At 35.4% G+C, this 26,905-nt stretch overlaps 1 protein-coding gene across 1 annotated transcript in view; it reads left to right on the top strand.

Annotated features, from left to right (window-relative positions):
• Window positions 1–2,040: 2,040 nt before the first annotated feature.
• Window positions 2,041–26,905, top strand: part of LOC132551347 (QRFP-like peptide receptor) — a 28,283-nt gene continuing 3,418 nt past the window's right edge. Inside the window, exon 1 of the mRNA XM_060215483.1 lies at window positions 2,041–3,101. Coding sequence (XP_060071466.1) covers window positions 2,364–3,101 — 738 coding nt within the window. The 5' untranslated portion in view covers window positions 2,041–2,363. The remainder of the gene's footprint in view (window positions 3,102–26,905) is intronic.

The raw sequence follows: 26,905 nt of genomic DNA, 5'->3' as shown, positions 1-26,905 counted from the left end.
AAACCTGGTAACAGCACGTTCTGAGTGGATTAGTGCAAACATTCTTAAACATGTCAGTCAAAGTAACGAATTAAAGCTATAGTTGTAAAGATAATCAAAAGAAACACACAAACTGTACGTAGCCAAAAGTTTGTTGTTAGCAGCTGGAGGTGTTCATAATGCAGTTTTGACGCCTTCATTTCACATTCAATAAAAATCGAATATCGTCGACGTTGATGTGAGAGCTTAGTAAAATTGTCTGGTGTTATTAGCAGTTCAGTAAGGACAACAGATCGGAGAGAACGACAGTCTAACAGATACCATATAAAATAACTGGCTGTTAAGGGAACAATGAGCTGCCCACGGATGTCACGAGACCACAGGCTTCCTGACCTAGAAAATGTCACTCTCCACTCCTATCATTAATGGTAAAAGTCGCCAAATGTGGTGTTCTAGACATCTGGCCGATTGCTAGGAAATGTTCCAGTTCCGTTCCACCTAATTGACTTCCGTCTATTAAAACGCCCCCTTGCTAATTTCATGTGACATGTTAAAGGAACTGAACTTTCAATGTTCCATTTCAACTATTGGTAGTAGGTCCTACCACCTCTAAGATAGAAAAAGATAACAATATACTTGAAAACGGTCACTTCACTGTACAGTAGCTAAAGGCTGGAACAAATAATATTTTTGCTGTCGGTGAAGTTGACTATACTTGTAATGAATCTAGTCTCAATTGATCTGGTGAAAATGTATCAGACAAGAGAGATATCTGAAATTAGCAATGAATAGTGAGAACCAAATTGTTCGACGAATATCAATAATAAGTTAGTTACTTCTAACACTTGAGCATTTTCTACTTCGCGTGTTTATTGGTAAATACATGTATGTTTATGTTGAAATATCAAGAAGCTGACTTTCCCAAACATTTTTCTACGGCATTGGAAACATTTCAAAATCTGCCAAAGTGATACGTGTAGAGTATCATGATTCTATTTCCTTCACATATTTTTCTCCTACCAATAACTCATCTGCGACACCTCACGGGTTCTTCCCTTTCAAAACTTTCGTGAGTCACGACGCATCTGCAGCACTAAGCCATCCGATAGAATCTCCTATCTTTGAGCGATCAGGGTTGGAATATTTAGGTTAATTTATGAGATATTTATTTAGCCTGGTTTGTATACTACCATTGAATAGAACTCTGAGATCAGGACTAGATAATGTAAAAGCCGTGCATTTAGATGTTGATCGTTTGTGTTTATCTTATGTCAGATATTCGATTAGTTAACTGCAGCAGTTTTTATATCGTTCAGCTGTGTGCATTCATCATGGAATACAACACTTTAAAATCGTGTGTAAAGCATATTAATAATTGTATGAAGTAGATTGATACTGTGAGTTCCAGACCCCTATATGTATGTGCATCGTTCTCATTACCTACATATACCAGACCTTCCTGATAAACAGTATCTGTGTAAATAAAAAACGGTATCTGTCATGATTAATATCCGACATTTGATGTAAAAAATGTATAGGTAATCTACGTCATTATTCAAAAATAAAATATTTCAGCAAGTATTGCATGTACACGAAATCACTGAAAACCGAATAATCTAGGTCACCGTTCGACAAAGGTTATATAAAGATATACATAGATATCAAAGTACCGACATCAAATATTAGGCAATCCATTAAAGTAGATCTAATTATTCAACTTCAAAGCAGCATTAAGCCGACTGCGTTTCTGGGTATCTTTCGTTCACGAGCTACTACAAATTGTATTGTTTTAATATAGGCAATTGTGAAGCATGTTCTGATGAAAAGATATTATTAAAGATATTACATCCAACTTTTCATAGTCTATACTGTTCCACAAGTCTATACGATTCCTACAGTTTTTGGTCTACTTTGAGAGTCAGACATCTCATTTTACTGAAACACTGTTACTAATGTTACAAGGTAACAGCGTCGAGATGCGCGAGATAGTTCGCACACTAAGTAGAATGGTTTCTCATACAATACGCTGCCGCTAGTCGCGTGTGCCAAACACTATCGTTTGTGCTGTAGGTGAAGCGCGAGATGAACGAATGGTGAATGGATACCTGGCGATTTAAAGGGTCCCTTCTCATAGTATCAGCAGACTAGCAGAGACTGAGGCTGTGACATGACTATCAAAAGTATATCAATGCCGACGATAGGCGTTTCAATATGTGTTGTTATAGTAACGCCAGCTTTATGGTTAAAAGTGATATAATCTTCAATGAAAAGGCATTGACGTGGACTGTGTGGTCATTTCTACTGGCCGGAATCGATCCGCTATGGTCACTTTTACGGACGCATTCCACAACTAATAGTTTAGATTCAAAACGATATTTTAGACAATGGATGGACACCACAACACAACAGTCATAAATGCATTTTCTAGGAATAATTCACAAGGAAAGACAGAAGAATCACATTTAAATTTAACAAAGGATTCGATAGTTGGATTGACTACGTTGTATGCCGTAACAACTTTATTGTCTGTTATCGGAAATGCTTTGGCGGTCATTGTGTTCGCTCGGGGTAAACGCTCACGGACAGACTTACGTCCGTTTCTCATCAACCTGGCAGTTGCCGACTTACTGATGGCAATATTCTGTATGCCATTTACGTTTGCGGATGCTATTTTTCAAACATGGATATTTTCAGCGCCCATGTGTCCCATAGTTTTATTTGTCCAGTTACTTTCCGTAGCGTCAAGTGTTTTTACGAACATGGCTATCGGTATAGATCGCTTCCTGGTCGTGACGTTTCCTTTACGCTTACGTTTCACGCAAAAACGTGCAAAATACGTGTTGTCAATGATATGGCTAGCTTCGATCAGTCTGGCGTCTGTTCAGTTGGGCGTAGCCAGGGGCCACTACCTAGATAAACAGACTCTGATATGTAACGAGGTATGGCCCTCCCCTAACTCCCGTAGGGTCTACACCATTTTCGTTCTCTTATTTACTTACGTCATTCCTCTCATTATACTCGCCGTCACGTATTCCATTGTGGGGATTTTACTCTGGAAACGAACTTCTCCAGGAAACAGTGATCACTTCCGGGATTTCCTACAATGGCGGTCAAAAATCAAGGTAACGAAAATAAGAAATTGAATTCCCTTCATGTCCCATTTCTTTACTCTGAACCATTAATACAGATAAAATCATGGTAACGGCTTTTAGGGGTTTTAATCACGACCAGAATCACACGACTTTGGCAGGATTGTACATTATAGTTTGAACACAGAAACAAGGTACTTAAATGCTCTCTCATGTTTCCATTATTACCATACTTGAAACGTAACTGAATCAAGTTGACCATGTATAGTTTTCTATCGTACGATTTGCATGAAACTTTTCGAAATGTTTATAATACATTGTGTAGAACATTGTTCACTTCCATTTGTAAACTGGTACTGCTAAAAACCTGTAATTATTTGGTCCATGATTGAAGTATTGACGTAGGACATCAATGATGAAACAGGTGACGTGTATGACAGCCACAGAAGTATAAGAGATCAATGATTAGATAAAACCCATTATAATGTAGACATGAAGTATAATATGGTATCAAGGCAGAGGACTGAGTAACCTTAATTCAAGTCGTGTAAAATATACGTGGTCTTATCTGACCCGTGTGTAATTGAGTGTTTTAAACCGTGACGGATGTAAACCAGACACTCTCAGATTGGTTCTTCATACATCTACTGTCAGTGTTCGGTTTCTTTACTTACTTACACAGGAGACCAGAACAAAAGACGAAAATTGATAATAATTGTGTGAATTGTGATATAAACAGATTAAAATTTCGTTTCATATAGATTGAATGGCGCAAGTGTAAGGAGACATTTCATGATATTAATTTGTTTCTTGGTAAAAGGAAATATTTTAAAGATCTTCCCTAAAACGTTAGATTTACTTATTTACCTAGCCGTACCGACAAGGAAAAATGTTTTTTGAAACTTCGCGATGAAAGATTTCTACAAAGAGGCTATAAGAAGTACATCCAATGCCATGTTATCAAGGGTTTATGTTGACATCCCTGTGATTTAAATACGAAGAGTCAACCTTTAGAAACCTTAATGGAAACTAGATAATGAACCCATTTCCAACTACGAGGTCAAGTTTCGGTTAAATATCTTCTGAAAAATTGTTTATGAAACATAAACTGGAAAAACTCGAACGTTTATCTAAAAGGTTTTTGCAATGAAAGTATTGCAGATGGCATTCTTTTGTTCAGGAGAAGGCGACTAACAGATGCATTATAGAAAGGCCCAGTTTAAAGGTGATTTTTAAAAACTATACCCCCAGTCTTGGTGTTTGAATGTTGTTTGACAAACACTGAATATTTAGTATACAGATTTATATTGCCGGCGGGAAAATATTACCAGTTGGATATCTGACACTCGCTGACACACTGTAGGAATCATGTTCCTAATACACATTGATGGTCTTGGCGTTTTACAGATATGCTCATTGTTATCATGGTTTCAAAGACGAATACATGCAAAATTGCCGTGACATCGAGGTCTACATTTAATTTTGAACAAGCAAAAAAACATGATCTTTAAAACCATTTTATAAACATTTACTGTTATTGTCTTGCATACCTATCAATTCTTCTGAATTCTTCAGCAGTAATTTCATTCATCGCAACTGGTTTCGCTAAGGTTAACCATGGAATTACTATTGGATATTTTACAAGCTACAATGAAAGTTTCATGTAAAGACAACAAATTTGACAACAGCAAAGGTCAGATTTATTTAAGCTACTCCATATTCTTGCCTGTCTATTTTCGTTAGTACCCCGATATTGTATTGTGAATAAATATCATGGACGTAAAATGTGGGCAAAGGATCCGATAGAGGACGAACCTGTATCTACGTGGATATTTAAATAATCAGACAGGGCGTGATGTAGCAGATACATTTGCATGCTTAGCTGATACATGCTTTCAGCCATTATATAGTCTGGTTTCCTAAATATAAGCCCATTCTTTGCAACGTATTTTGATAAATATCTCGTTTATATAAATATCAGACTATTTCAGGTTTTAGATGTAATCAAGGTTTTATTAAATTTGATGTCCAATATCAATATCTATTCAACAAAATAATATCTACACTGTTATTGGTGTTTAGCAACCATCAACACATTTACTAACTGTTAACAGCCAGAATGTTTCGGTATATCATATGAAGATACATGATTATTGATGTAAATTAATTGATGAATGTCAGTACGGATGGAGTTGGATGATATACTTAATTGTTTTCAATATGATCGAGATAGACGATTGAAACGCCTTAGCAGCCATTTACAACATGTTATACACGTGCTTACTGTTTAATGATGAGGATGGAAAACGTATTCAATTCAGGTAGAACTTTGGAGTTTTTATCAATTTTCTTTCGAGTATGGCATTTACTGAGTCGGTTTCGTTATTACTGTCAACATTCCAAAATTTTGTTAGTCCGACCTACTTCCTGCCAATGGTAGATGTTTGGTTCACAAATGAAACTTTCTTAATTCAATATTTTTACAAATATAGTTTGAGCTTATTTTGCACAGACATCTAAAACAATGATTATGTATCAAAAGAATGTCACACAGCTGTAACTGAATCTCGACTAGGTGACCTTGCCAGGTGACCTTACCAGGTGATGGACTTTGCGGTAATATTGCCAAAACATCTGGCAAGTTTTTCATTTTCAATCTTAAATATTTAGGGTTTAAAAAAATGAAATTTATCTGATATTTAATGGCATCTTTTCCCTCTATTACCATTGTCACAATATGTATCAAAATGAAAATAAAACGTATTGATACTTGAAATTTTCCCGCTACTAACTATCGATTGCACAAACCGCAAATCGTAAAATGGAGTGACAAGACAAAAGTGACGAAAATTGCACTTTTGATTTGTAACCGACATTGGTTATTTTAACTGTTGATGCCTTCCCGATAATTACCTTAGTTGTTATACATTGTATATATAGTAATGATGTTGTGAAATGATACCTTAACAACAATAAAATAAAGCATTAAACAGACAAAAACTTCTAAGTAGGGTCCACCCTGATGTTAATATTCAAAGGGTTTATAAACTACATTAAACAGCAATGTTATATGAAGCAGTCCCGGCAATGTTATATGAAGCAGTTCCGGCAATGGTATATAAACCAGTCCCGGCAATGTTATATGAACCAGTCCCGGCAATGTTATATGAACTAGTCCCGGCAATGTTATATGAACTAGTCTCAATAGTACATGTGGGATCTGTATGACATCGAGTGATGAAAGTGCACCTATATCGCCGATTAAAGGGTGTGAGAGAGCAAGGCTCTCTCGGTAATCGTTTACTGTCTTCAGCTTATGCTTTAATGGCGTGCGGTTAAGTGATACGTGACGTGAAGAGAAATGATTTAACGTATCCATTGATGTCTATTAACCGAACTGTACGGGGACCGGCTTTGCTGATATCCCAATATTCCAAGATGTCGTGCGACTGATAGTAAGACATTTGCATTACATAACCATTGCAGGCTTAAATCACATGTCTACGACACATTAACATACACTTGTCCACTGCAAGTGTTTATAACACTGGCGAAGCGCCATCTTTATGTGCAAGAATTCTATCGTTTCTAGGACGAGAACAACAAATGTTCGAAAATAAACATGATCTGGTGTTTAACTATTTTTTAAAAATACTTTGATTGCATGCACAGTAACATTCAATGCTTTATGTGTTTCTATATTGGTACAAAGTATTATCTAGCTTTGTCTGTCTCCAGTAAACCATGACCACAAGCTAATTCAGTTTCAATTCAATATACAGATTAACGTTGCAATGAAAACACGCCAAGTTATTAACAAAATTCCATAGTGTGTCGTTAATTGAATACAGGTGTTAAGTTTTAATGGTAGCAGTCAGGTAGTATAGAAGTTATAAAGGAAACAGAATAATAAACACAACTTGAAATTAAACAATTCTTCATACTGACTTCATTTGGGAATAAATTTATCGTAAGTTCATCATTTGTGCAACTAGGCCTGTATATATATATATAACCTTATTATTATCTAGTGTTTTTGGTAAGAACTTTAGTATCTAACATGTGCTTAATTAAATCCCTTTGCTATCTGCTGCGTGTATCAGTTGCTACATACTATATTTGCTGATCAACTGTCGGTATCATGTCCACCTCACCGCTAAAATCCTCCTTACTCTCTGTGAATGTCGTTGTATACTTCTAAACGTTTACATCAGTCACCATTAATTCATCTTCTATTCTGCAAGCATGGGAAGTTTATATTAAATGCCAACGATAAAAAGCAGATGAGAATTGACAGTTTTTATCATAACATTTAATAATATGACAATTGGGTTGCGTGATTTAAACAACATATATTGTATTTGTTCCCAGGTAACATATACTTAAATTCCTATACACTTCAGGTAATGGGACAAATTAAGCTGATTCCTTAGAACTATCATATACGTGTACATGATCAAATAGGAGAAAACATTATACCATATCAAGTCTTATCAATCTGAAGTGACGACCAATTACATTCTTAATCACAATTGTGGAGCATCACTTAATATTGTATCAATTTCATTTCAGAAATAAAAAGTGGCCAATTTGATTAACGCATCGTAACGTTAATCATAACAGCATTATGGATGAAAAGACACATAATAGCAATCTTCGTTGAGTTTGAAACCACTCGGCTCTAGCTAAATTTAAATATACTGGAATCAGTCTCGTTGAAAAGATGTCTAATTGATTTTTTTCCGATAAAACCTCTTTTGCTGTTTTGTTTTGATTACATAGGATTTTCGGATTAAACAAAATCCTCATTTCAAGCATTTAAAAAAATTCCGGGAATACAAACGAGAGAAATTGGACGAAAATGTAAAGCATTAACTTGTAATCAATCACTTCTGAAGGAGCTTTCCGTTCTTGTTTGGTCCGACGTGTGAGGCAGCGTTGAGTTGCATTAGGATTTACTCTCACTATGTGTTTGGATGTCTTTTCTGTATCAGAAGTGTTAAACGCCGGCTGTAGCTTACATCTAAGTGAGACATCCGAAGGCGGTTTGTAAACACACATTTCCGCATGTTCAATGCGTCCACCTAACCTTGTACCATGAACTTGTAGACGTAATAGAGTTATTTCCATTGAAGATGGTAACAATATATTTTTGGCAATATCAATCTTCCCTAATATTTTTGCTGTTTATCGCAAAGTGTACAGACATGATCAACCGATGATAAAGCAATAGAGAGGATGTTTTTATCTTTGAATATTGGTACCAATTTCTTTATTTCCGTGTGAAAATTGTTAAAAAATAATAATAAATAAGTCGCAACTTGTCCTAATGTTAAGTGTTCGATAGAGTAGAGCTAAACAGTGATTTAAACTGCATCATACTGCTGTTTCACCCTTCTATGACTCGTCAGTGGTGCTAAGGGTCTAAAATTGGAGCCTCGGATGTAGCGAAAAATGAATGTACACTACAACAACAGTTACCCCTTATTTACAGGTAATACAGCGACAGATATCCTGTATATGTAATACAGCGACATATACCCCGATTGTATGTGTAATACAGCGACAGATATCCTGTATATGTAATACAGCGACATATACCCCGACTGTATGTGTAATACAGCGACAGATATCCTGTATATGTAATACAGCGACATATACCCCGATTGTGTGTGTAATAAAGCGACAGATATCCTGTATATGTAATACAGCGACATATACCCCGATTGTATGTGTAATACAGCGACAGATATCCTGTATATGAGATACAGCGACATATAACCCGAGTGTGTGTGTAATAAAGCGACAGATATCCTGTATATGTAATACAGCGACATATACCCCGATTGTATGTGTAATACAGCGACAGATATCCTGTATATGTAATACAGCGACATATACCCCGATTGTATGTGTAATACAGCGACAGATATCCTGTATATGTAATACAGCGACATATACCCCGATTGTATGTGTAATAAAGCGACAGATATCCTGTATATGTAATACAGCGACATATACCCCGATTGTATGTGTAATACAGCGACAGATATCCTGTATATGTAATACAGCGACATATACCCCGACTGTATGTGTAATACAGCGACAGATATCCTGTATATGTAACACAGCGACATATACCCCGATTGTATGTGTAATACAGTGACAGATATCCTGTATGTGTAATACAGCGACATATACCCCGATTGTATGTGTAATAAAGCGACAGATATCCTGTATATGTAATACAGCGATATATACCCCGCCTGTATGTGTAATACAGCGACAGATATCCTGTATATGTAATACAGCGACATATACCCCGAATGTATGTGTAATACAGCGACAGATATCCTGTATATGTAATACAGCGACATATACCCCGATTGTATGTGTAATACAGCGACATAGAGTCATTATTACACATCGCCCACAATCGTTTCTAAAATTATCTGGAACTTGTGAACACGTGACATTTAATTATTATTTTGTTAGGTTTTTGAAAATTAGAAGGGAGTTTTACGGTCGTCACAGTGATGTTATTGGGAAATAGTCTATTTCTGATGGTTGTTAGTTTGCCTGTTGGTTCCATTGTTGTATACTTTGTTCTCATTTGAGAACATGACATTACTTACTTAGATTGACCAAGGTTCACATGGCAGATGTTGTCGATGAAGCAGAAGACAGTTTGTTTTCCGGAACATCTGGTCTTATTCTCATTGGGTTTTTTTTCAGGAGTCTCAGTGTAAATCTTTCGTTTGTTAATATTTTTACACTAGCTTTATTGGAGTATTGTATTGGTGGTATGACATGATAAGTGTGTTAACTTCTCAGGTGCAGAACAAAACCGAGAAACGTGATGTTAGATAACGCTTATCCAGATATAGTCCGTTATCACACAATTCGTATACGCTGCAAACTTCTGATTCAGCTACACCTGCAAAAATACCATTAAAACCACGCCAAATGAGTTCACTATGACCGGGTCAGAGCAATGGGGTAATGAGGTAACTGTAATACATAACATTGAACGATTTACAATTTAAATAGTGTTGTTTTTCGTTTTCGATCTATTTTATTTGGTCTGTTTATATCTATAAAGCTATTGTTTCCGTATTGTCTATGCACCCGTAAGAAACGATTGTACAAAGTCTAGACTGTGACAGCTCTTTGGCAAATAATTAAAGGAATTTTTGACATTGTGTTGCCGGTATGTTTTGCTGCTCGTTGCTTTGGTGGTAGCTATACCAGGCCCAGTCTCCTGATAAATGGTAGATAATAAAGCGACCGATATCTCGTATAATGTAATGACGAGCTCATACTGTGATATTACTTTGATGTTTCTCGTGTTTGTCCTCTTGAAATTCATTAGTCAATGACAGAATTTGCTTGTTACTAGAACATTGATTTAGGGAAGTTGAATGAACGGAAATTCTATTTTCGGATTTCGATGCATAAAACATTTACATAAAAAACATCCACACACCAACGGAACACGGCCACACACTGAAGGAACACGCCCACACACTTAAGGAACAAAGACTTTTTATTACCCTTCAAGAACTTTTATAAATGACTTCTTTTAGGCCGTTGAATCAAAATTTATGAAGAATGGAGTTGATTGGCTGTCATTGGTCGTCACATTTCTTCCCGTTGCACCGACATACTGTCTCCATTTAAATGTAAAATTTTAGATAAATCACAAAATTAGGCTTATATTAAAAGTTCGAAAAAAGTAAATGCCATAGAATTGGTGTCAGACTTTGCTAGCAAGAGAGGTCACATGAGGATCAATTTCATTAATGCAGTCAAATTTTCTGCTGTAGAGTGCACGGGTTTATCAAATCTATGACAGGGCCATCTTTCAGCTGTTTCGAAATACAGAAATAACACACCACAATTGCGCCGTCTCTGCTTTGTTGTTGAATAGGACAAAAGTCTCATCATCGATGGCTGTCGTCTATACTGCGAAGGAAGGAGAAAACACCAGCAATGACGTATTTGTGGTCTCTGTTATGATGTGAGAAAGGACACCACACATATCTGTGTCGTCTACGTTGTAAACTATGAAAAGTAAACCATTAATCTATTACGTCTCCGTTGTAGTGTAATAATAAGACACAATACTACATACTGTATCTATGATAAATGTTCCGTCTCCGTTGAGAGACAGAGATATGACATCACGCCTTCAATAATAAATGTTCCGTTTCCGTTGGGAAACAGAGAAATGACATCACGCCATCAACGATAAATGTTCCGTTTCCGTTGGAAAACAGAGAAACGCCACTACGCCGGTTGAAAACAATTACATCACGTGTGTAGTCAATGAAGTAGCAGATGCTTACCCTGTTACAACACATGGTCCTATTATGCTTGTACTTTGTCTAGCATGAGTCTTGTGTTCCTGGTTTGCTCTCGTGTCATCGATTTTGATTTTGACCTTCGACTTGTTTAGGTTATCGGTATTTTCTTCATGTTTTCTATGTAGTGGTTCATGTTTATGGAGAGGCGTACATAACGTTGTATGAATAACGCTTTTGTTGAGTTAACATCTAGGCCTTATAAATGACGACCAATCATAAAACCACACGAATGCCAATTCAATTAGAAGACTGTTTAGGTAGATTAGCGAGTATGGGACTTAATGGCGTTTCAACTGGAACCACTACAAGAATTGGTTGTTATAGCGTGGTTTCGCCTAATTTGGTTTTGATTAAGTAATTAGATTAGGTTGTATACTTACTCACAACAAATGGATTCCTCCTATTATGTAAATAGTTTATTTCTAAAACATGTAGCACGGGCGAAGAGAGTTCATTTGTATGTCACGTTATGTAAAATGTTATCTATTCTTATAACATCAACACCAGCTCTATTTAAAAATTATACAAATACACACACACACACACACACATATATATATATATATATATATGATAATATATGCTTACTATGATAAACATGTACGACGTATTTATATCACACATTTCAGATTGGAAAGTTTGTGAAAATATTTATAATTTTATTAAATTATCTAGTAGCTACTCTCTATCGATTACTAAAGCAAAATTATTTTCAGACAGATATAACATAGTGTTTTAAATACCTATAGCACACCTGAGGTTAGCTTATAATGTTTTAAAAATCTATGCGCCTTTTTGTCCAATAATTTTAGATAAATCTAAGTCTAAATCTTTTCATTAATGGTTGATTCATGTTCCCTAAAGGTACCAAATATTCGATAGCTTAGAAATTATAATATTTAAATACAAGGGTTTATTACATCCTCTAATGTATCAATTAATCCGAATGGTATTTCAACAAATCTATTCGATAATCACAATTACTTTACATCTACAAATATACTTTATCTACATCAGTCGTCGTTTCTCTATGTAAGTTGTGTAACACGAGTGAGAAACGGATTTTTAATGCTACACCTATACAAACTTAGTGAGATGGATTGTAGACTATGAATAGTATAGGATGTTGGCAAGTAGAATCTGTATTGTACCTATAGCTGTCAGCAACATCAAGTGTATTGGATGAGGCGGCGAGGCGTCTGCTCTCTACACATACTACAAGGTTAATTGCCATGTTATTCATGTTAAGTATATTAGGAGAGTGACAACGTTTGATAATAAGAAACAAGTGCGAGGTAAATGACTGTTCAGTCAATACAAAAACTGTAGCTATTGATGGATTAGAGTCCAGTAGTAATATCACATAACAAGTACACCGAAGTTCTGTTACCAATGTTATATAACAGGTAAAAAATGAGAAAACGTGCTAATTAACAGGCGAACTAGACGATCACCTGTCTAATACCACTGAGCAATCCTAACACCAAGTCTCGTACAACGTAGAGTCTAATTTGAAGTGACATCAATGGAACATGTACTAGCGAGAGACTAACAGCAAATGACATCTCTCGAACACTAGACAGGCGAAAGACTTGCACCGAATGACATCACCAGTACATGTATAATGGGCAATCTGCTGTCTTACACCAAGTGATATCACTGGTACAATAGATAATCGAAAGTCTGACACCAAGTGTCATCACTGGTACACTTGACAGGCGAAAGTCTTACACCGAGTGACATCAATGGGACAATGGACAGTCTTACACCAAGTGACATCACTTGTAAAGTAGAGAGTCGAGAGTCTTACATCAAGTGATATCACTAGTGCACGAGACAAACGAAATTCTAATGTCGGAACCCAACACAAATCCTTATGAACAATTGTACACTTTATTAGTATCAATCCAGAACTACATTGTACATACTAGGGCAATGGTAGCTAAAGGAAACTGCATGGGAGTGATTTAAGACAATTATTCGAAAGGGAAACAAAAGTTACAGATCTTGACTTTGCAATAAATCCAGTATTCCATGACAAGCGCTTCAGTGCGCTGATTAATCTTGTAAACATTTAGATAAGCTACAAAACAGTTGTAATTGCTGTTTGTGTTTTTGGAGGTTATGCAATTTTTTACGCTCTTTAGTGATCTCTAGTTTACTCGGGAATTTGTCGCTGAACATCGTATATCATTGAAGTTTGTCACTTCCGCCGTATGTAACTTAAAAAATGCCTTTTGCAGCCTAACATGATGAACGATGCATACTTCGTTTAAAAATAGTAAGATATGGATGGAATTTACTCCCTCATGGACAAGTATCATCGTATATTATTTGTATCGAGAATCAATTGACCAATTACCTAGTTTTGTATTACATCAATGGTTTCCAATGCACTCCGGTTACCATGAAATGTTTTGGAGATTAACCACATTTCTATGTAACAACATCTGTACATTGAAGTATGTTGTAGTATAACCAGCTCATTCAGTAATTGTATTAATCCTAATATCAACAGAAGCCATGCGTTAGTCATATGTCTGTCACTTCCATTTAACTACACCAGATATCGATACCCTTTCTATAATTAAACAGGATGCTCACATTACAAAATCATGTGACGCCGTTGCTTTAAAATAACGTGTTTCATATCGAACTTATATCTTTCTAAAGTTATATAAACTTGTTTCGTACATTTCTATGGAATACTAATTGCTACAAGCGTCAACTATTAATACCATTTAAACTTCAGCATTCGCTCGATGAAATGAATAAAGCTATTGGGAAGCAATTGGTGACTTTGTCCTAAGTTTGTCTGGACAACTATGAGTGAAGGTATTGTATTTACATCATGTTACACATGAAACGTTTCATATATTGAATAAATGATACAAATAGGAAAACACCTATAGAAATCTAAGCGCTCTCTACTTCTCACTTGTTTGTCACGTTCTACAATGGATCTCTGATATATCGATATTGGCATCTTTTTGTTGTTTATTTAACGACCTCATTACGTGGAATGTATAACGAATATCACGTTATACAATCCATGCATCTGAATAGCAACGTAATTTTTACTAATTCTGTCGAATTTCAGCTGATAATATGATTTAAAATATCACATATGGAAGCTATTTAATTTTGGAATATTATCAAAGGATTCATAAAATTTAGTTTGATGTGATTCCTTCAGTGTGTGTTTTTGTATTTATTGAAAGTGCAAAGCATGTCTCTACCGACAATAAACGTGACTCATGAGATGTAATGTAACGTTTAAACAAGAGGACGTTTGTGACAATATAACTATATAACCTGTTATTATAAGCCTTTTCGTCAGTCTCTGAACCTTCCTTTTTTGCTATATAACCCGTTGTTATAAGCCTTTTCGTCTGGCTCTAAACCTTCCTTTTTCTATATAACCCGTTGTTATAAGCCTTTTCGTCTGGCTCTAAACCTTCCTTTTTCTATATAACCCGTTGTTATAAGCCTTTTCGTTAGTCTCTGAACCTTCCTTTTTTCTGTATAGCCCGTTGTAATAAGCCTTGTCGTTAACCTCTGAATCTTCCATTCTTCTATACAACCAGTTGTTATAAACCTTTTCGTCTGGCTCTAAACCTTCCTTTTTCTATATAACCCGTTGTTATAAGCCTTTTCGTCAGCCTCTGAACCTTCCTTTTTGCTATATAACCAGTTGTTATAAGCCTTTTCGTCAGTCTCTGAACCTTCCTTTTTTGCTATATAACCCGTTGTTATAAGCCTTTTCGTCTGGCTCTAAACCTTCCTTTTTCTATATAACCCGTTGTTATAAGCCTTTTCGTCAGCCTCTGAACCTTCCTTTTTGCTATATAACCTGCTGTTATAAGCCTTGTCGTCAGCTCTGAACCTTCCTTTTTTGCTATATAACCCGTTGTTATAAGCCTTGTCGTCTGGCTCATATAACCCGTTGTTACAAGCCTTTTCGAACCTTCCGTTTTTCTATATAAACCAGTTGTTATAAACCTTGTCGTCATCTCTAAACCTTCCTTTTTCTATACAACCCGTTGTTACAAGCCTTTTCGTTAGTCTCTGAACCTTCCTTTTTTTCTGTATAGCCCGTTGTTATAAGCCTTGTCGTCAGCCTCTGAACCTTCCTTTTGCTATATAACCCGTTGTTATAAGCCTTGTCGTCAGCTCTGAACCTTCCTTTTTTGCTATATAACCCGTTGTTATAAGCCTTGTCTTCAGCCTCTGAATCTTCCGTTCTTCTATAAAACCAGTTGTTATAAACCTTGTCGTCATCTCTGAACCTTCCTTTTTCTATATAACCCGTTGTTACAAGCCTTTTCGTTAGTCTCTGAACCTTCCTTTTTTCTGTATAGCCCGTTGTTATAAGCCTTGTCGTTAACCTCTGAATCTTCCATTCTTCTATACAACCAGTTGTTATAAGCCTTTTCGTCAGTCTCTGAACCTTCCTTTTTTTCTATACAACCCGTTGTTATAAGCCTTTTCGTCAGCCTCTGAACCTTCCTTTTTGCTATATAACCCGTTGTTATAAGCCTTTTCGTCAGTCTCTGAACCTTCCTTTTTTGCTATATAACACGTTGTTATAAGCCTTGTCGTTAGCCTCTGAACCTTCCTTTTTTGCTATATAACCCGTTGTTATAAGCCTTTTAGCTTCTATACAACCAGTTGTTATGACCTTCCTTTTTTTTTTGCTATATAACCCGTATAAGCCCGTTGTAATAAGCCTTGTCCTTGTCTAACCTCTGAATCTTCCATTCTTCTATACAACCAGTTGTTATAAGCCTTTTCGTGTGGCTCTGAACCTTCCTTTTTGCTATATAACCCGTTGTTATAAGCCTTGTCGTTAACCTCTGAATCTTCCATTCTTCTATATAACCAGCTATATAACCCGTTGTTATAAGCCTTGCCGTTAGCCTCTGAATCTTCCGTTCTTCTATATAACCAGTTGTTATAAGCCTTGTCGTCAGCCTCTGAATCTTCCGTTCTTCAATAAAGCCATTTGTTACAAGCCTTTTCGTTAGTCTCTGAACCTTCCTTTTTTCTGTATAGCCCGTTGTAATAAACCTTGTCGTTAACCTCTGAATCTTCCATTCTTCTATACAACCAGTTGTTATAAGCCTTTTCGTCTGGCTCTGAACCTTCCTTTTTGCTATATAACCCGTTGTTATAAGCCTTGTCGTCAGCTCTGAACCTTCCTTTTTTGCTATATAACCCGTTGTTATAAGCCTTGCCGTTAGCCTCTGAATCTTCCGTTCTTCTATATAACCAGTTGTTATAAGCCTTTTCGTCTGGCTCTGAACCTTCCTTTTTGCTATATAACCCGTTGTTATAAGCCTTGTCGTCAGCCTCTGAATCTTCCGTTCTTCAATAAAGCCATTTGTTACAAGCCTTTTCGTTAGTCTCTGAACCTTCCTTTTTTCTGTATAGCCCGTTGTAATAAGCCTTGTCGTTAACCTCTGAATCTTCCATTCTTCTATACAACCAGTTGTTATAAGCCTTGTCGTCAGCCTTCGAATCTTCTGTTCTTGTATATAACCATTTGTTACAAGCCTTTTCGTTAGTCTCTGAACCTTCCTTTTTTCTGTATAGCCCGTTGTTATAAGCCTTTCCGTTAGTTTCTAAACCTTATCTTCTGCGATACAACCAGTTGTTTCCTCGTCAGCCTTTGATCTTTCTCTTCTGCTATATATTCAGTAGTTTTTGGTCTCATCATTGACCACTGGACCTTCCCGTTTGCTATACCATCAGTTGTTGTTAACCTTGTCATCTGCCCCTGAACATTCCATCTGATATGCTATCACTTAGTATTAATCTTGTCTGTAGCAATTGAACTTTACCATCTACTGTATCCTCAGTTGTTGTTGGCCTTGTCGTTGACCTCAGAATCCGTCCCTCCGCTACATCTTGTTGTTTGACCGGTCACTAAACATTTGACCTGCTCCTTTGCACTGATTAACATGTCTAGATATGGTACGTAGGCGTTCTCCCTTGCAATTAGCATGTTCGAATGTGTAATAAAAAGATGTTGTGTGAATTCATATAGGCGTGGTCGATATCAGAAGGTATGGAAATAGCACACGGTGTAATGTATAATATGAGACTGGCTGTGAAGGTTTATGAGTTTTTTCCTGAATAACGATATCCGTGATAGTAAGCGACTACTAAAGGATTATTATCAACTCATTAGGAATTATTTTCCTTCATTGTGCGATCTGATGATCGTTGTTTCCGACATCGCTTACAGGTAGCATTTATTAGTGTATGTTAACTACTCCGGTACTCAATTTGTGGATCGGAGTACCAAACATTAATTATTTTCCATGGTCTTCTTGTAAAACACATGACGTCATCCGTGATTATTTATTTGCTATTTGTTTCCGTCTGGGGAGAATTTGAATCGCAATTTGCATTCTTTACTATTATTGCTCTTTTCTCTCTTTTATCGGTGCTGCAACACTTAAGTGTGATAATTAACCAGGTCCTCGTTTTAAGCATAATTGAAGAAATGTACACTTATCAATATACATATATTTCGAAACAGTTTTAAAGTAAAACGGCAGTGTGTGTTTTTAAAAAAAAACAACAACCACTAATCATTCACATTTAATCGACATTAAGTTATTTAACATCATCGAATGGATCTATGAAGTGGTAATATGATAACCGTATTCAAGGAGGTGGATTGTGTTGTATATCTGCAAAATGGAAGTGTTGTAACCAATGTTAACTCAAATTGGCAACATAGTGTATATACAAAGTGGTAGGCTGCAGATGATTCAAAACTTACCTGAAAACATCTTATATCCTTGAAGTGTAATATAAAATCCTACGTTACCAGAAAGAAAGATATTTTCGTCGAAGCTAGACAAATCGATCAGCTGTTGATGTCCTAATAAGTTCAAATTACACAACTATTAAAGACGATCCTCAGGTATCAAGTATCAGTCTGTCTTGTCACCTGGAAACAAATACAGAGCAAAAGAAAGATAATATAATAATCATTTATCTGAAACAACACTGACATCAATACGTAGATAAGTTTTTATTTTCGAAATATGAGTTATCGTCCCTTAAATCTGACAAAAGCAATGCAACCGAAGTATGATGGTAGTTGGTTGCTGATTTCGTGTATCCTAATTAGTTCTCTAAAATAGGATGTAGAGCGTTTTCGGTCACAATGGGAAGTCTAGATTTGGATTTGGTTGCTGACTTGTTGTATCCTAATTAGTTCCATACAATAGGATGCACTGTGTCTTCGGTCACAATGGGAAGTCTAGATTTGGATTTGCACATCTCCTACTTCAGAGACAAGAACACGCAATTCTCTAAACATTGTTTATCACTTGCCTGTCAAGGGAGTACTTCATTACTTCCGGTAAGTCTAGCCTGTCTGCCTGTCAATTAACCCTCCCTCGTATGTAGCTATCTTCTTAAGAGATCGATGAATCAGGAAGTCTAAGGTAATGCTAGTTTCACACATTAATCAAGATATATAATTTTTCTTATGAGGAAAACATTGTCAATTATCGTCCAATTTGCTATCTATCTTGATCGTGGAATGCCTGTAAAACAAACTACAGCTTCCGCCGGGACCCAGGAAACATCGAAGGCATGTTGCTCCCATCCGATTACTTAGTAAGCTACTCTACTCCATATAATGTTATAACTGTCAATACGATGGAGGGGTGGTTGGACAAGCAAACGTTGGTCTGAACATTTGTTAAAATTTATATTTTTAAACTATCACTATAAACTATAAAAGCAAGAATATGTCTGCTGTGTCTATAGACATAACACAATACTGTCTACAGACACAACACAATACTGTCTACAGACACAACACAATACTCTCTATATACACAACACAATACTGTCTACAGACACAACACAATACTGTCTATATACAAAACACAATACTGTCTACAGACACAACACAATACTGTCTACAGACACATCACAATACTGTCAACAGACACAACACAATACTGTCTATAGACACAACCCAATACTGTCTACAGACACAACACAATACTGTCTATAGACACATCACAATACTGTTGTTATGCGTATCGATATAAATGTCTGCTGTGTCTTTAGACACATCACAATACTGTTGTTATGTGTATCGATATACATGTCTGCTGTGTCTATAGACACATCACAATGCTATTGTTATGTATGTTATAATACAAACGCTCGAAACTAAGTGTCAGACACATATATTATGAAAAAAATATATTGCGTATTGAAGTTATCAACGTTTATATCTTCCAAAAGGCAATATGAAAAGGTCATTTCCAAATGAGACTATTATGACGACCGTAAAACTTACCCATAATGTGCATAAACAACCTGCATCTCTTGTGATAACGTGTTGTGATTTAGTCTGTCAATTGTCATCATCTAGAGCACCACAGTGTAGATGGAGATATACAATGGCCTCATGATTAGATATATTCTAGATATAAAATATTTTCGTTTAGATTCTCACTCATGTACTTAATAATTTTCTGCAACAGGTGGATTTTATTCAACTCACAATGCACCATTTAATCATAACAACTATTGTTAAACAGAACAGTTTAATTCACAAGCAGTTTGAAGTATAAACGTATTTTGATTGGATGACAAGATGACTTTTGACTTGTTTATATTTAGAACATGCTGACATACATAACAATATAAACAAATACAATGCATGCACATGTGCACACAATACTTTTAAAGATAATGATTTATCGCCCCAATTATAAACATTTTCTTGCTGTGTTTTGCTCACCTCTAACCTTCATACCATCATATACATAGTATTTGCGTTTTACCTCTTTTTTTCAATAATGCATAGAAATATTTAATAGTGTCTTCAGTAATAACAAATATGTTTCACAAATGTGTCTAATATTTTAGTATCTTTCACGAGTGCTCAGAATATTTTCTTTATTATATTTTCGAAAGCAAAATAACCAAATTGCTGCCATATTAAGGACAGACGAAGGAAATTGACTTACTTTTTCGCGGGCACTACTTACTACTCATTAAACAAAATTAAAAATCATTAAAAATATGTCAACACAAAATTTCAGTATAAATTTACTCTATATTCACATTGCAATTGTTACTTATTCATGTCACTAGCAGACATAGTTTGTTGTTAAACGTTCACGGACTGTTTAAACTATGACAAATTACTACGCGGCTGAAAATATGGCTACAGCCTAGCAGTCGCTGTTGATGCCACGGATCCTCTTGAAATGTTTAGCACCACTTTCAATCCGTTCGCTTGGGGTTTGGATTTGATTACTGATAAGGCAATTTGAGTTGCATTGTTTGCTGACTTCCGTGGAAATGAAAGTTTACAATGGAATTGAAGGTCGTTGTATTAGTAAACAACCCCTTCAAGTTTTGGTTTCGTGTGTGTATTTTTATTAACTGATTTCTGTTCCTTCATTTCATTGGTATAAAACTACAAAAGAGTTAGTTTTCTCTTGTGAAATATTCAATCAATGAGATATTTCTCTATATTTACGACAAAAATATAATAAACCAGTTATTATTTAGAAATCATGTTCTCTCTTTGATCATCACTGCTAATACTATTACAGGATAGCACAAAAGACGTACAAGTGAATTGCACTTTTCAACATAAACTTTTTTTAAAAAGTTACAGCAGAGTCATATGTTGAGCTGCATCATATAGCTGTTTGTCCTCCTATGACTCGTCAGAAATACAGCGTAACAGTCCAACATAACAAACATCCGTTAATATAAAGAGTCATTGGATAGTAGTATTAATGTTAAGTGATGTGTTTATCATGTATTCATATATCAAATTAAATACTAATATTGATATAAAGATAATTGAAAATTCTACAGGAGTCAGTTTTATATTGTGTTAAGATGTCTGGTTTTTCATTTCTCTTTTTGTGTGTTTGTGTACATGTGTATCTTACAAAAACAGTTTACTGTGCTAGGAAATGACTGCTATTGTCATTGCATCTTAGTCAAGAAAATGCCTGTAATGCACTATTTTGTTGGCAATTTGAACATGAAAGAGTAAAAGTGATGGGTGTATATGTGTGTACAAGTATTTCATATCCTGGAATATGAGAAGTGTGAATGATGTGTGTAAGTATGAGATCCCTCCTGTGTGAGGACACATTTTGCAATGTTATGTGTGTCTTGTCTTTGTCAATAAAATATTGGCAGTGTAACAGAAAAAAAAAAACAAAACAAAACAAATATTGACAGAATATCATTCTTTTCTATCCTATAGAACATTCCTCTGTTTTCTCCAAATTGAAATCATTACATATATATGATGTTAAGGGGTCCTGAGGAGTGCATGGTTGTACCGAATTAATATAATTAGAGTAATTGTATTTGATCAAATGGTAATTACTGAACTAGGAGTGTAGTGCTGGAATTGTCAATGTTTACATCCCCAGAAGCCGGACAAAAAAAACCGTTTTCCTGTAATTAAAGAAAATTGCTTGATTAACAAAGTAAACAGCCAAAGTCACCATCATGACATGAAATAGTTTATACGAGATCGATAGCTTATTCATGTGTTTAATGATCATTCGGGTCACTTTGGTGCAAACAATATCGACCAGATCTGTAACAGATCTTTAGCACGAATTTATCTAAATTAAGTACAAAACACTTTACCGAAGCTTTTTCCTGTCAGGCATTTGTATGTACTTCTGGCAGCATTGTGTATGATGGAACACTTTACGTGCCTTTGAGGTTTGAAAAAACAATATAATGATGAATCTACTTCATGGATATGTTACAGAAAAATAAGATATATTGCTCTCCCTCGTTTGTAAATGGTATGAACAATGCTCTTTTTCCGTTAATGCACAATCAATTAACAAGAAGCAAGAAACAGACAATGAAACAAATATTGATGTATCAAATAGAATAATGACTTAATGGAGATTTTGTAAAATTATCCCGAATATGCTTTGTACAATTGTAATATAATTACCAAGATCGCTTTAACTTTAATTGACAACATGAAATGATGATATGTAATGAAATGCTTGCTCTTTCTGCCAATAATAGGAATTAAACCAAGTTATGCTTGATATTTGTCTTGATACCGAGATTTATTATCCACCATGTAGCAGCAAAGTGACTAGAGAACGGCAATAAGCTATTAAAATGGCTGTTAGTCATATTATAAAAACCATGATACAAAATTGAAGTAAAATTCGGAGCTAAAACGAATCTGAGGGATTATTATTGCCAAAGTATCTTATCAGACTGTTTATCGAATTATTTTCCACAAATTGTAAAGTTACCATATAAAACGAGTAGTATATAAGATTGTCATACAATTTATTTAGACAATGATTCTATTTCTGGACCTACATCAATATTTTAGTATTTTACAATCATGGTTACAAATAAAGAAACGTTAGATGACAGTTTTACTGATTACAGCTGATACAAAAGCTTATATAAAACATTTGGTGTTTAACATTGAGAAACTATCTTTCCGATATTGATATCACATAGAGCGTTTAAAGCTATGTTGATATGCCCCTGCTACAACACTTTCTCCTAATTCTTAATTGAAGTTTGTTGGAATCCGCTATATCTAGATATTTATTTGTATGAGAATTTCTCAACAAAACACAAATAATCTATAAAGCATGGTATGATAAGCACAACCACAACTCAGTTTCATTGACAATACATTGCATACTTGTTTTCAATAACAAGTCATTATCTCGAAATGTGCGTATTAACATGCAAGCGCCAGGGTATAAATATTAGTGTTTATCATGTGGACAACAACAGCTAGAAGGGAATGTTAATATTGTATCTAGAAAGTGTGTTATTTGGACACATTTTGGCTGATACACGTGTTCGAACTATTGCGTTCTCTTTCATCGTATCGATACTTGGTAAATATGACTTCCACTAGGGGAAATCAAAAGAACAATGTAAGATAACCATTGTGAAAATTACATTAACTAAATATGAGGAACGGGCCATTAACTTACCTCTGACAGGTACGGGCCATTAACCTACCTCTGACAGGTACGGGCCATTAACTTACCTCTGACAGGTACGGGCCATTAACTTACCTCTGACAGGTACGGGCCATTAACCTACCTCTGACAGGTACGGGCCATTAACTTACCTCTGACAGGTACGGGCCATTAACCTACCTCTGACAGGTACGGGCCATTAACTTACCTCTGACAGGTACGGGCCATTAACCTACCTCTGACAGGTACGGGCCATTAACTTACCTCTGACAGGTACGGGCCATTAACTTACCTCTGACAGGTACGGGCCATTAACCTACCTCTGACAGGTACGGGCCATTAACTTACCTCTGACAGGTACGGACCATTAACTTACCCCTGACAGGTACAAACCATTAACTTACCTCTGACAGGTACGGGCCATTAACTTACTTCTGACAGGTACGGTCCATTAACTTACCTCTGACAGGTACGGACCATTAACTTACCCCTGACAGGTACGGGCCATAAACCTACCTTTGTTAGGTATGGGCCATTAACTTACCTCTGACAGGTACGGGCCGTTAACTTACCTCTGACAGGTACGGGCTCTTAACTTACCTCTGACAGGTACGGGCCCTTAACTTACCTCTGACAGGTACGTGTCATCATTTACTTATGTCTAACAAGTACATACCATTAACTTACCTCTGACAGGTACGTATCATTAACCTACCCCTGACAGGTACGTATCATTTATGTACCCCTGACAGGTGCGTATCATTTATATACCCCTGACAGGTACTTATCATTTATGTAGCTATGACAGGTACGTATCATTTATGTACCCCTGACAGGTACGTATCATTTATGTATTGATGACAGGTACGTATCATTTACGAACCTCTGACAAAAAACCCTTGATTAGTATTCAAAGCGTTTTTGGGTTGATGACATATGACTTAAATGATACCTTTCCTTGGTATTTTGTGTACCACAGCTATTACCGTTACTTTTCACACGTACTTCATGGTTAGAATGTGTGCTGTTTTGTAATTACATGCAGGTTTCCTTAGCAGTTAGCTCCAGAACACTGTATGTATAGTGCAGTAACCTAAAGTAATATTAATAAAAAAACATTAGCTCCCATGAAGGTAGGCAAGATCATACCGCCGACAGATGTCGCTATAAATCGGAAGCCACTCGTAGTATAGTACCATTCACTATATCAGAAAACATTAGGCAATTAAAACTTATTACAAAGAAGCCATCGTGAAGATTCCATGTTTATTTTGTAAATTGGTGAAATTAAGTATTTATTTTATTGTTGCAATAAAAAACCTAAATAAAAGGCAAGAGGCAAAAGAGACTGGAAAATAGTGTTTGATGATATTTTCTGGAGCTGGATGTAATTTCATTAAATACACTGTAAGAAGACTTGCGAGAGGGTAAAGTATAGGAAAATGCATTTAAATTCAGAACATATTTGATTGAAGACAGTAGCGTGCTGATGCGAAAATGGATGAAAAACTCAATTTTATTTTAGCTAATACAGTCATGAAGAATTATTGCTTTTTTTATATTTTAAAACATTTTCTTTTGCTTAATTAGAAGCTTTATAATTATTGGCTTGCAAATTTCATAGTGTTAGATATTTCTTTTTAACAGTTTGTTCATTGTCTATGTATATTTAATATCTAAACGGACGACCCTAGTGTATTCCTGATAAAATGCAATGTTATTTTGTATATATAGCGATGCCATGTCCAATTTACAAACCCGTCACTCCACATCAATGACCATTTATTAACAGTAGATTTAGCATTGAGTTAGACACTTAATACACAATTTCTATTTATATGTATATAGAAATAGATTCTCTATATTGACTTTGGCAGTATATTTCATTTTTTATGAATATAAATTGGAATAGTTTTACATTGACGTCGGTTTTCATTATTTATAAGTTCTCGTGAGATACAAAAAAAGAAAGATAATATGCTCTACAGACTACACGAATTAAATACAGTCTGTGCTTCATACACCAAAAACTACAGAGTAAGACACGTGTACTTGAGTCCCACGTGCAAAACAGTTGAAACAATAGTTCCACTGCTCCGTCAATGTCACGGTTTGGTTACACGTGTTCTGCTGATCTGAACAGAGGGTCCGAATTTAACTTTCTGTTTTCTATTACAGTCATTTGCTAAGTAGATTAACGTCGATATCAATAGTCATTCTCAAAAATATTCTCTTCTCAAGAAGATTTTTTTCCTCCCTAATTTGATCATTATATGTACAGCACGTATTTGTTAGATTTATCCGTCTAAACGATTGCCTTAATAAACATAGTTTTTGTAGTCTGGGGATATTACATGTATAGTGCATTAGGATTACGGTCGTGTTTGAAATCTGAACGCATGAAATGTGACTAAACTTCAATGAAAATATATATCTGATAAAACATCCTCTTTCTACATGCCACTTAACATTGTAAAGACGACCTTTATCATCTCAAGCATCCTAACATCATCTAACTTAAGTGCCAATACCTTTTCAGCAATGCAATTGTCTTTTTATTATTTTAACAGCCCACATTCCTTTACGTGTAACTATTTAAATCAAACATCCGTTGATTTGAAGTTTACTTATTGCTAATCTGTTCTCAAAGCGAACATGAATTTGTCAATTACATATATATTTGTGTTCTAGTTCTTATCTTACTTATGAACTACCTCCAACAAGCATAGCTTTGGTATGCAATGGAACACATTGGTGTTGGCTTTAGAAAGATAAATATTGAAAAGTAAATAGTTGGTAATTGCCAAAGAAAACTATCTGGGTTAGCGAACACAAGCAGTCTGTGTCAGCTAGGTCTGTAGAATCATACATTTGAGCTTGGAATTAGATACAAGGACCCATATAGAAACAGAAACCTTCACAAAGACGCTCCATATCAAGACAAATCTGAAAGCTAACGTATTCAAGCAAAAGTAATTTCATTACGAAAATGATTTATAATTCTAATGGATTGCAGGAAATAAACTCGTGTAATTAATGATCAATTAATGCACCTGCTACATATATTTTGTGATTGATTGGATTATTAAAAAAATATATATCAATTTGTGACATTAAATTATTAAACAAATGTTTACAACTTTGTGAGATTGAATTATTAAATAAATGTTTACCAATTCGTGAGATAGGATTATTAAATAGATGTATACCAATTTGTGAGATCGGATTATTAAATAAATGTATACCACTTTGTGAGATAGGGTTATTAAATAAATGTATACCACTTTGTGAGATAGGATTATTAAATAAATGTTTACCAATTCGTGAGATAGGATTATTAAATAAATGTTTACCAATTCGTGAGATAGGATTATTAAATAAATATATACATATTCTTGAAATTGGATTATTGAATAAATATATACCAATTTGTAAGATTGGATTAAGCGATGATTGTTTTAGC

The sequence above is a fragment of the Ylistrum balloti genome, unplaced genomic scaffold (assembly GCF_031769215.1).
Source record: "Ylistrum balloti isolate Yb309-2 unplaced genomic scaffold, AGI_CSIRO_Ybal_v1 Utg370196, whole genome shotgun sequence".
Lineage (NCBI taxonomy): Eukaryota > Metazoa > Mollusca > Bivalvia > Pectinida > Pectinidae > Ylistrum > Ylistrum balloti.
The sequence above is the reverse complement of the archived record's forward strand: the minus strand, read 5'-3'. Positions and strand labels throughout refer to the sequence as shown.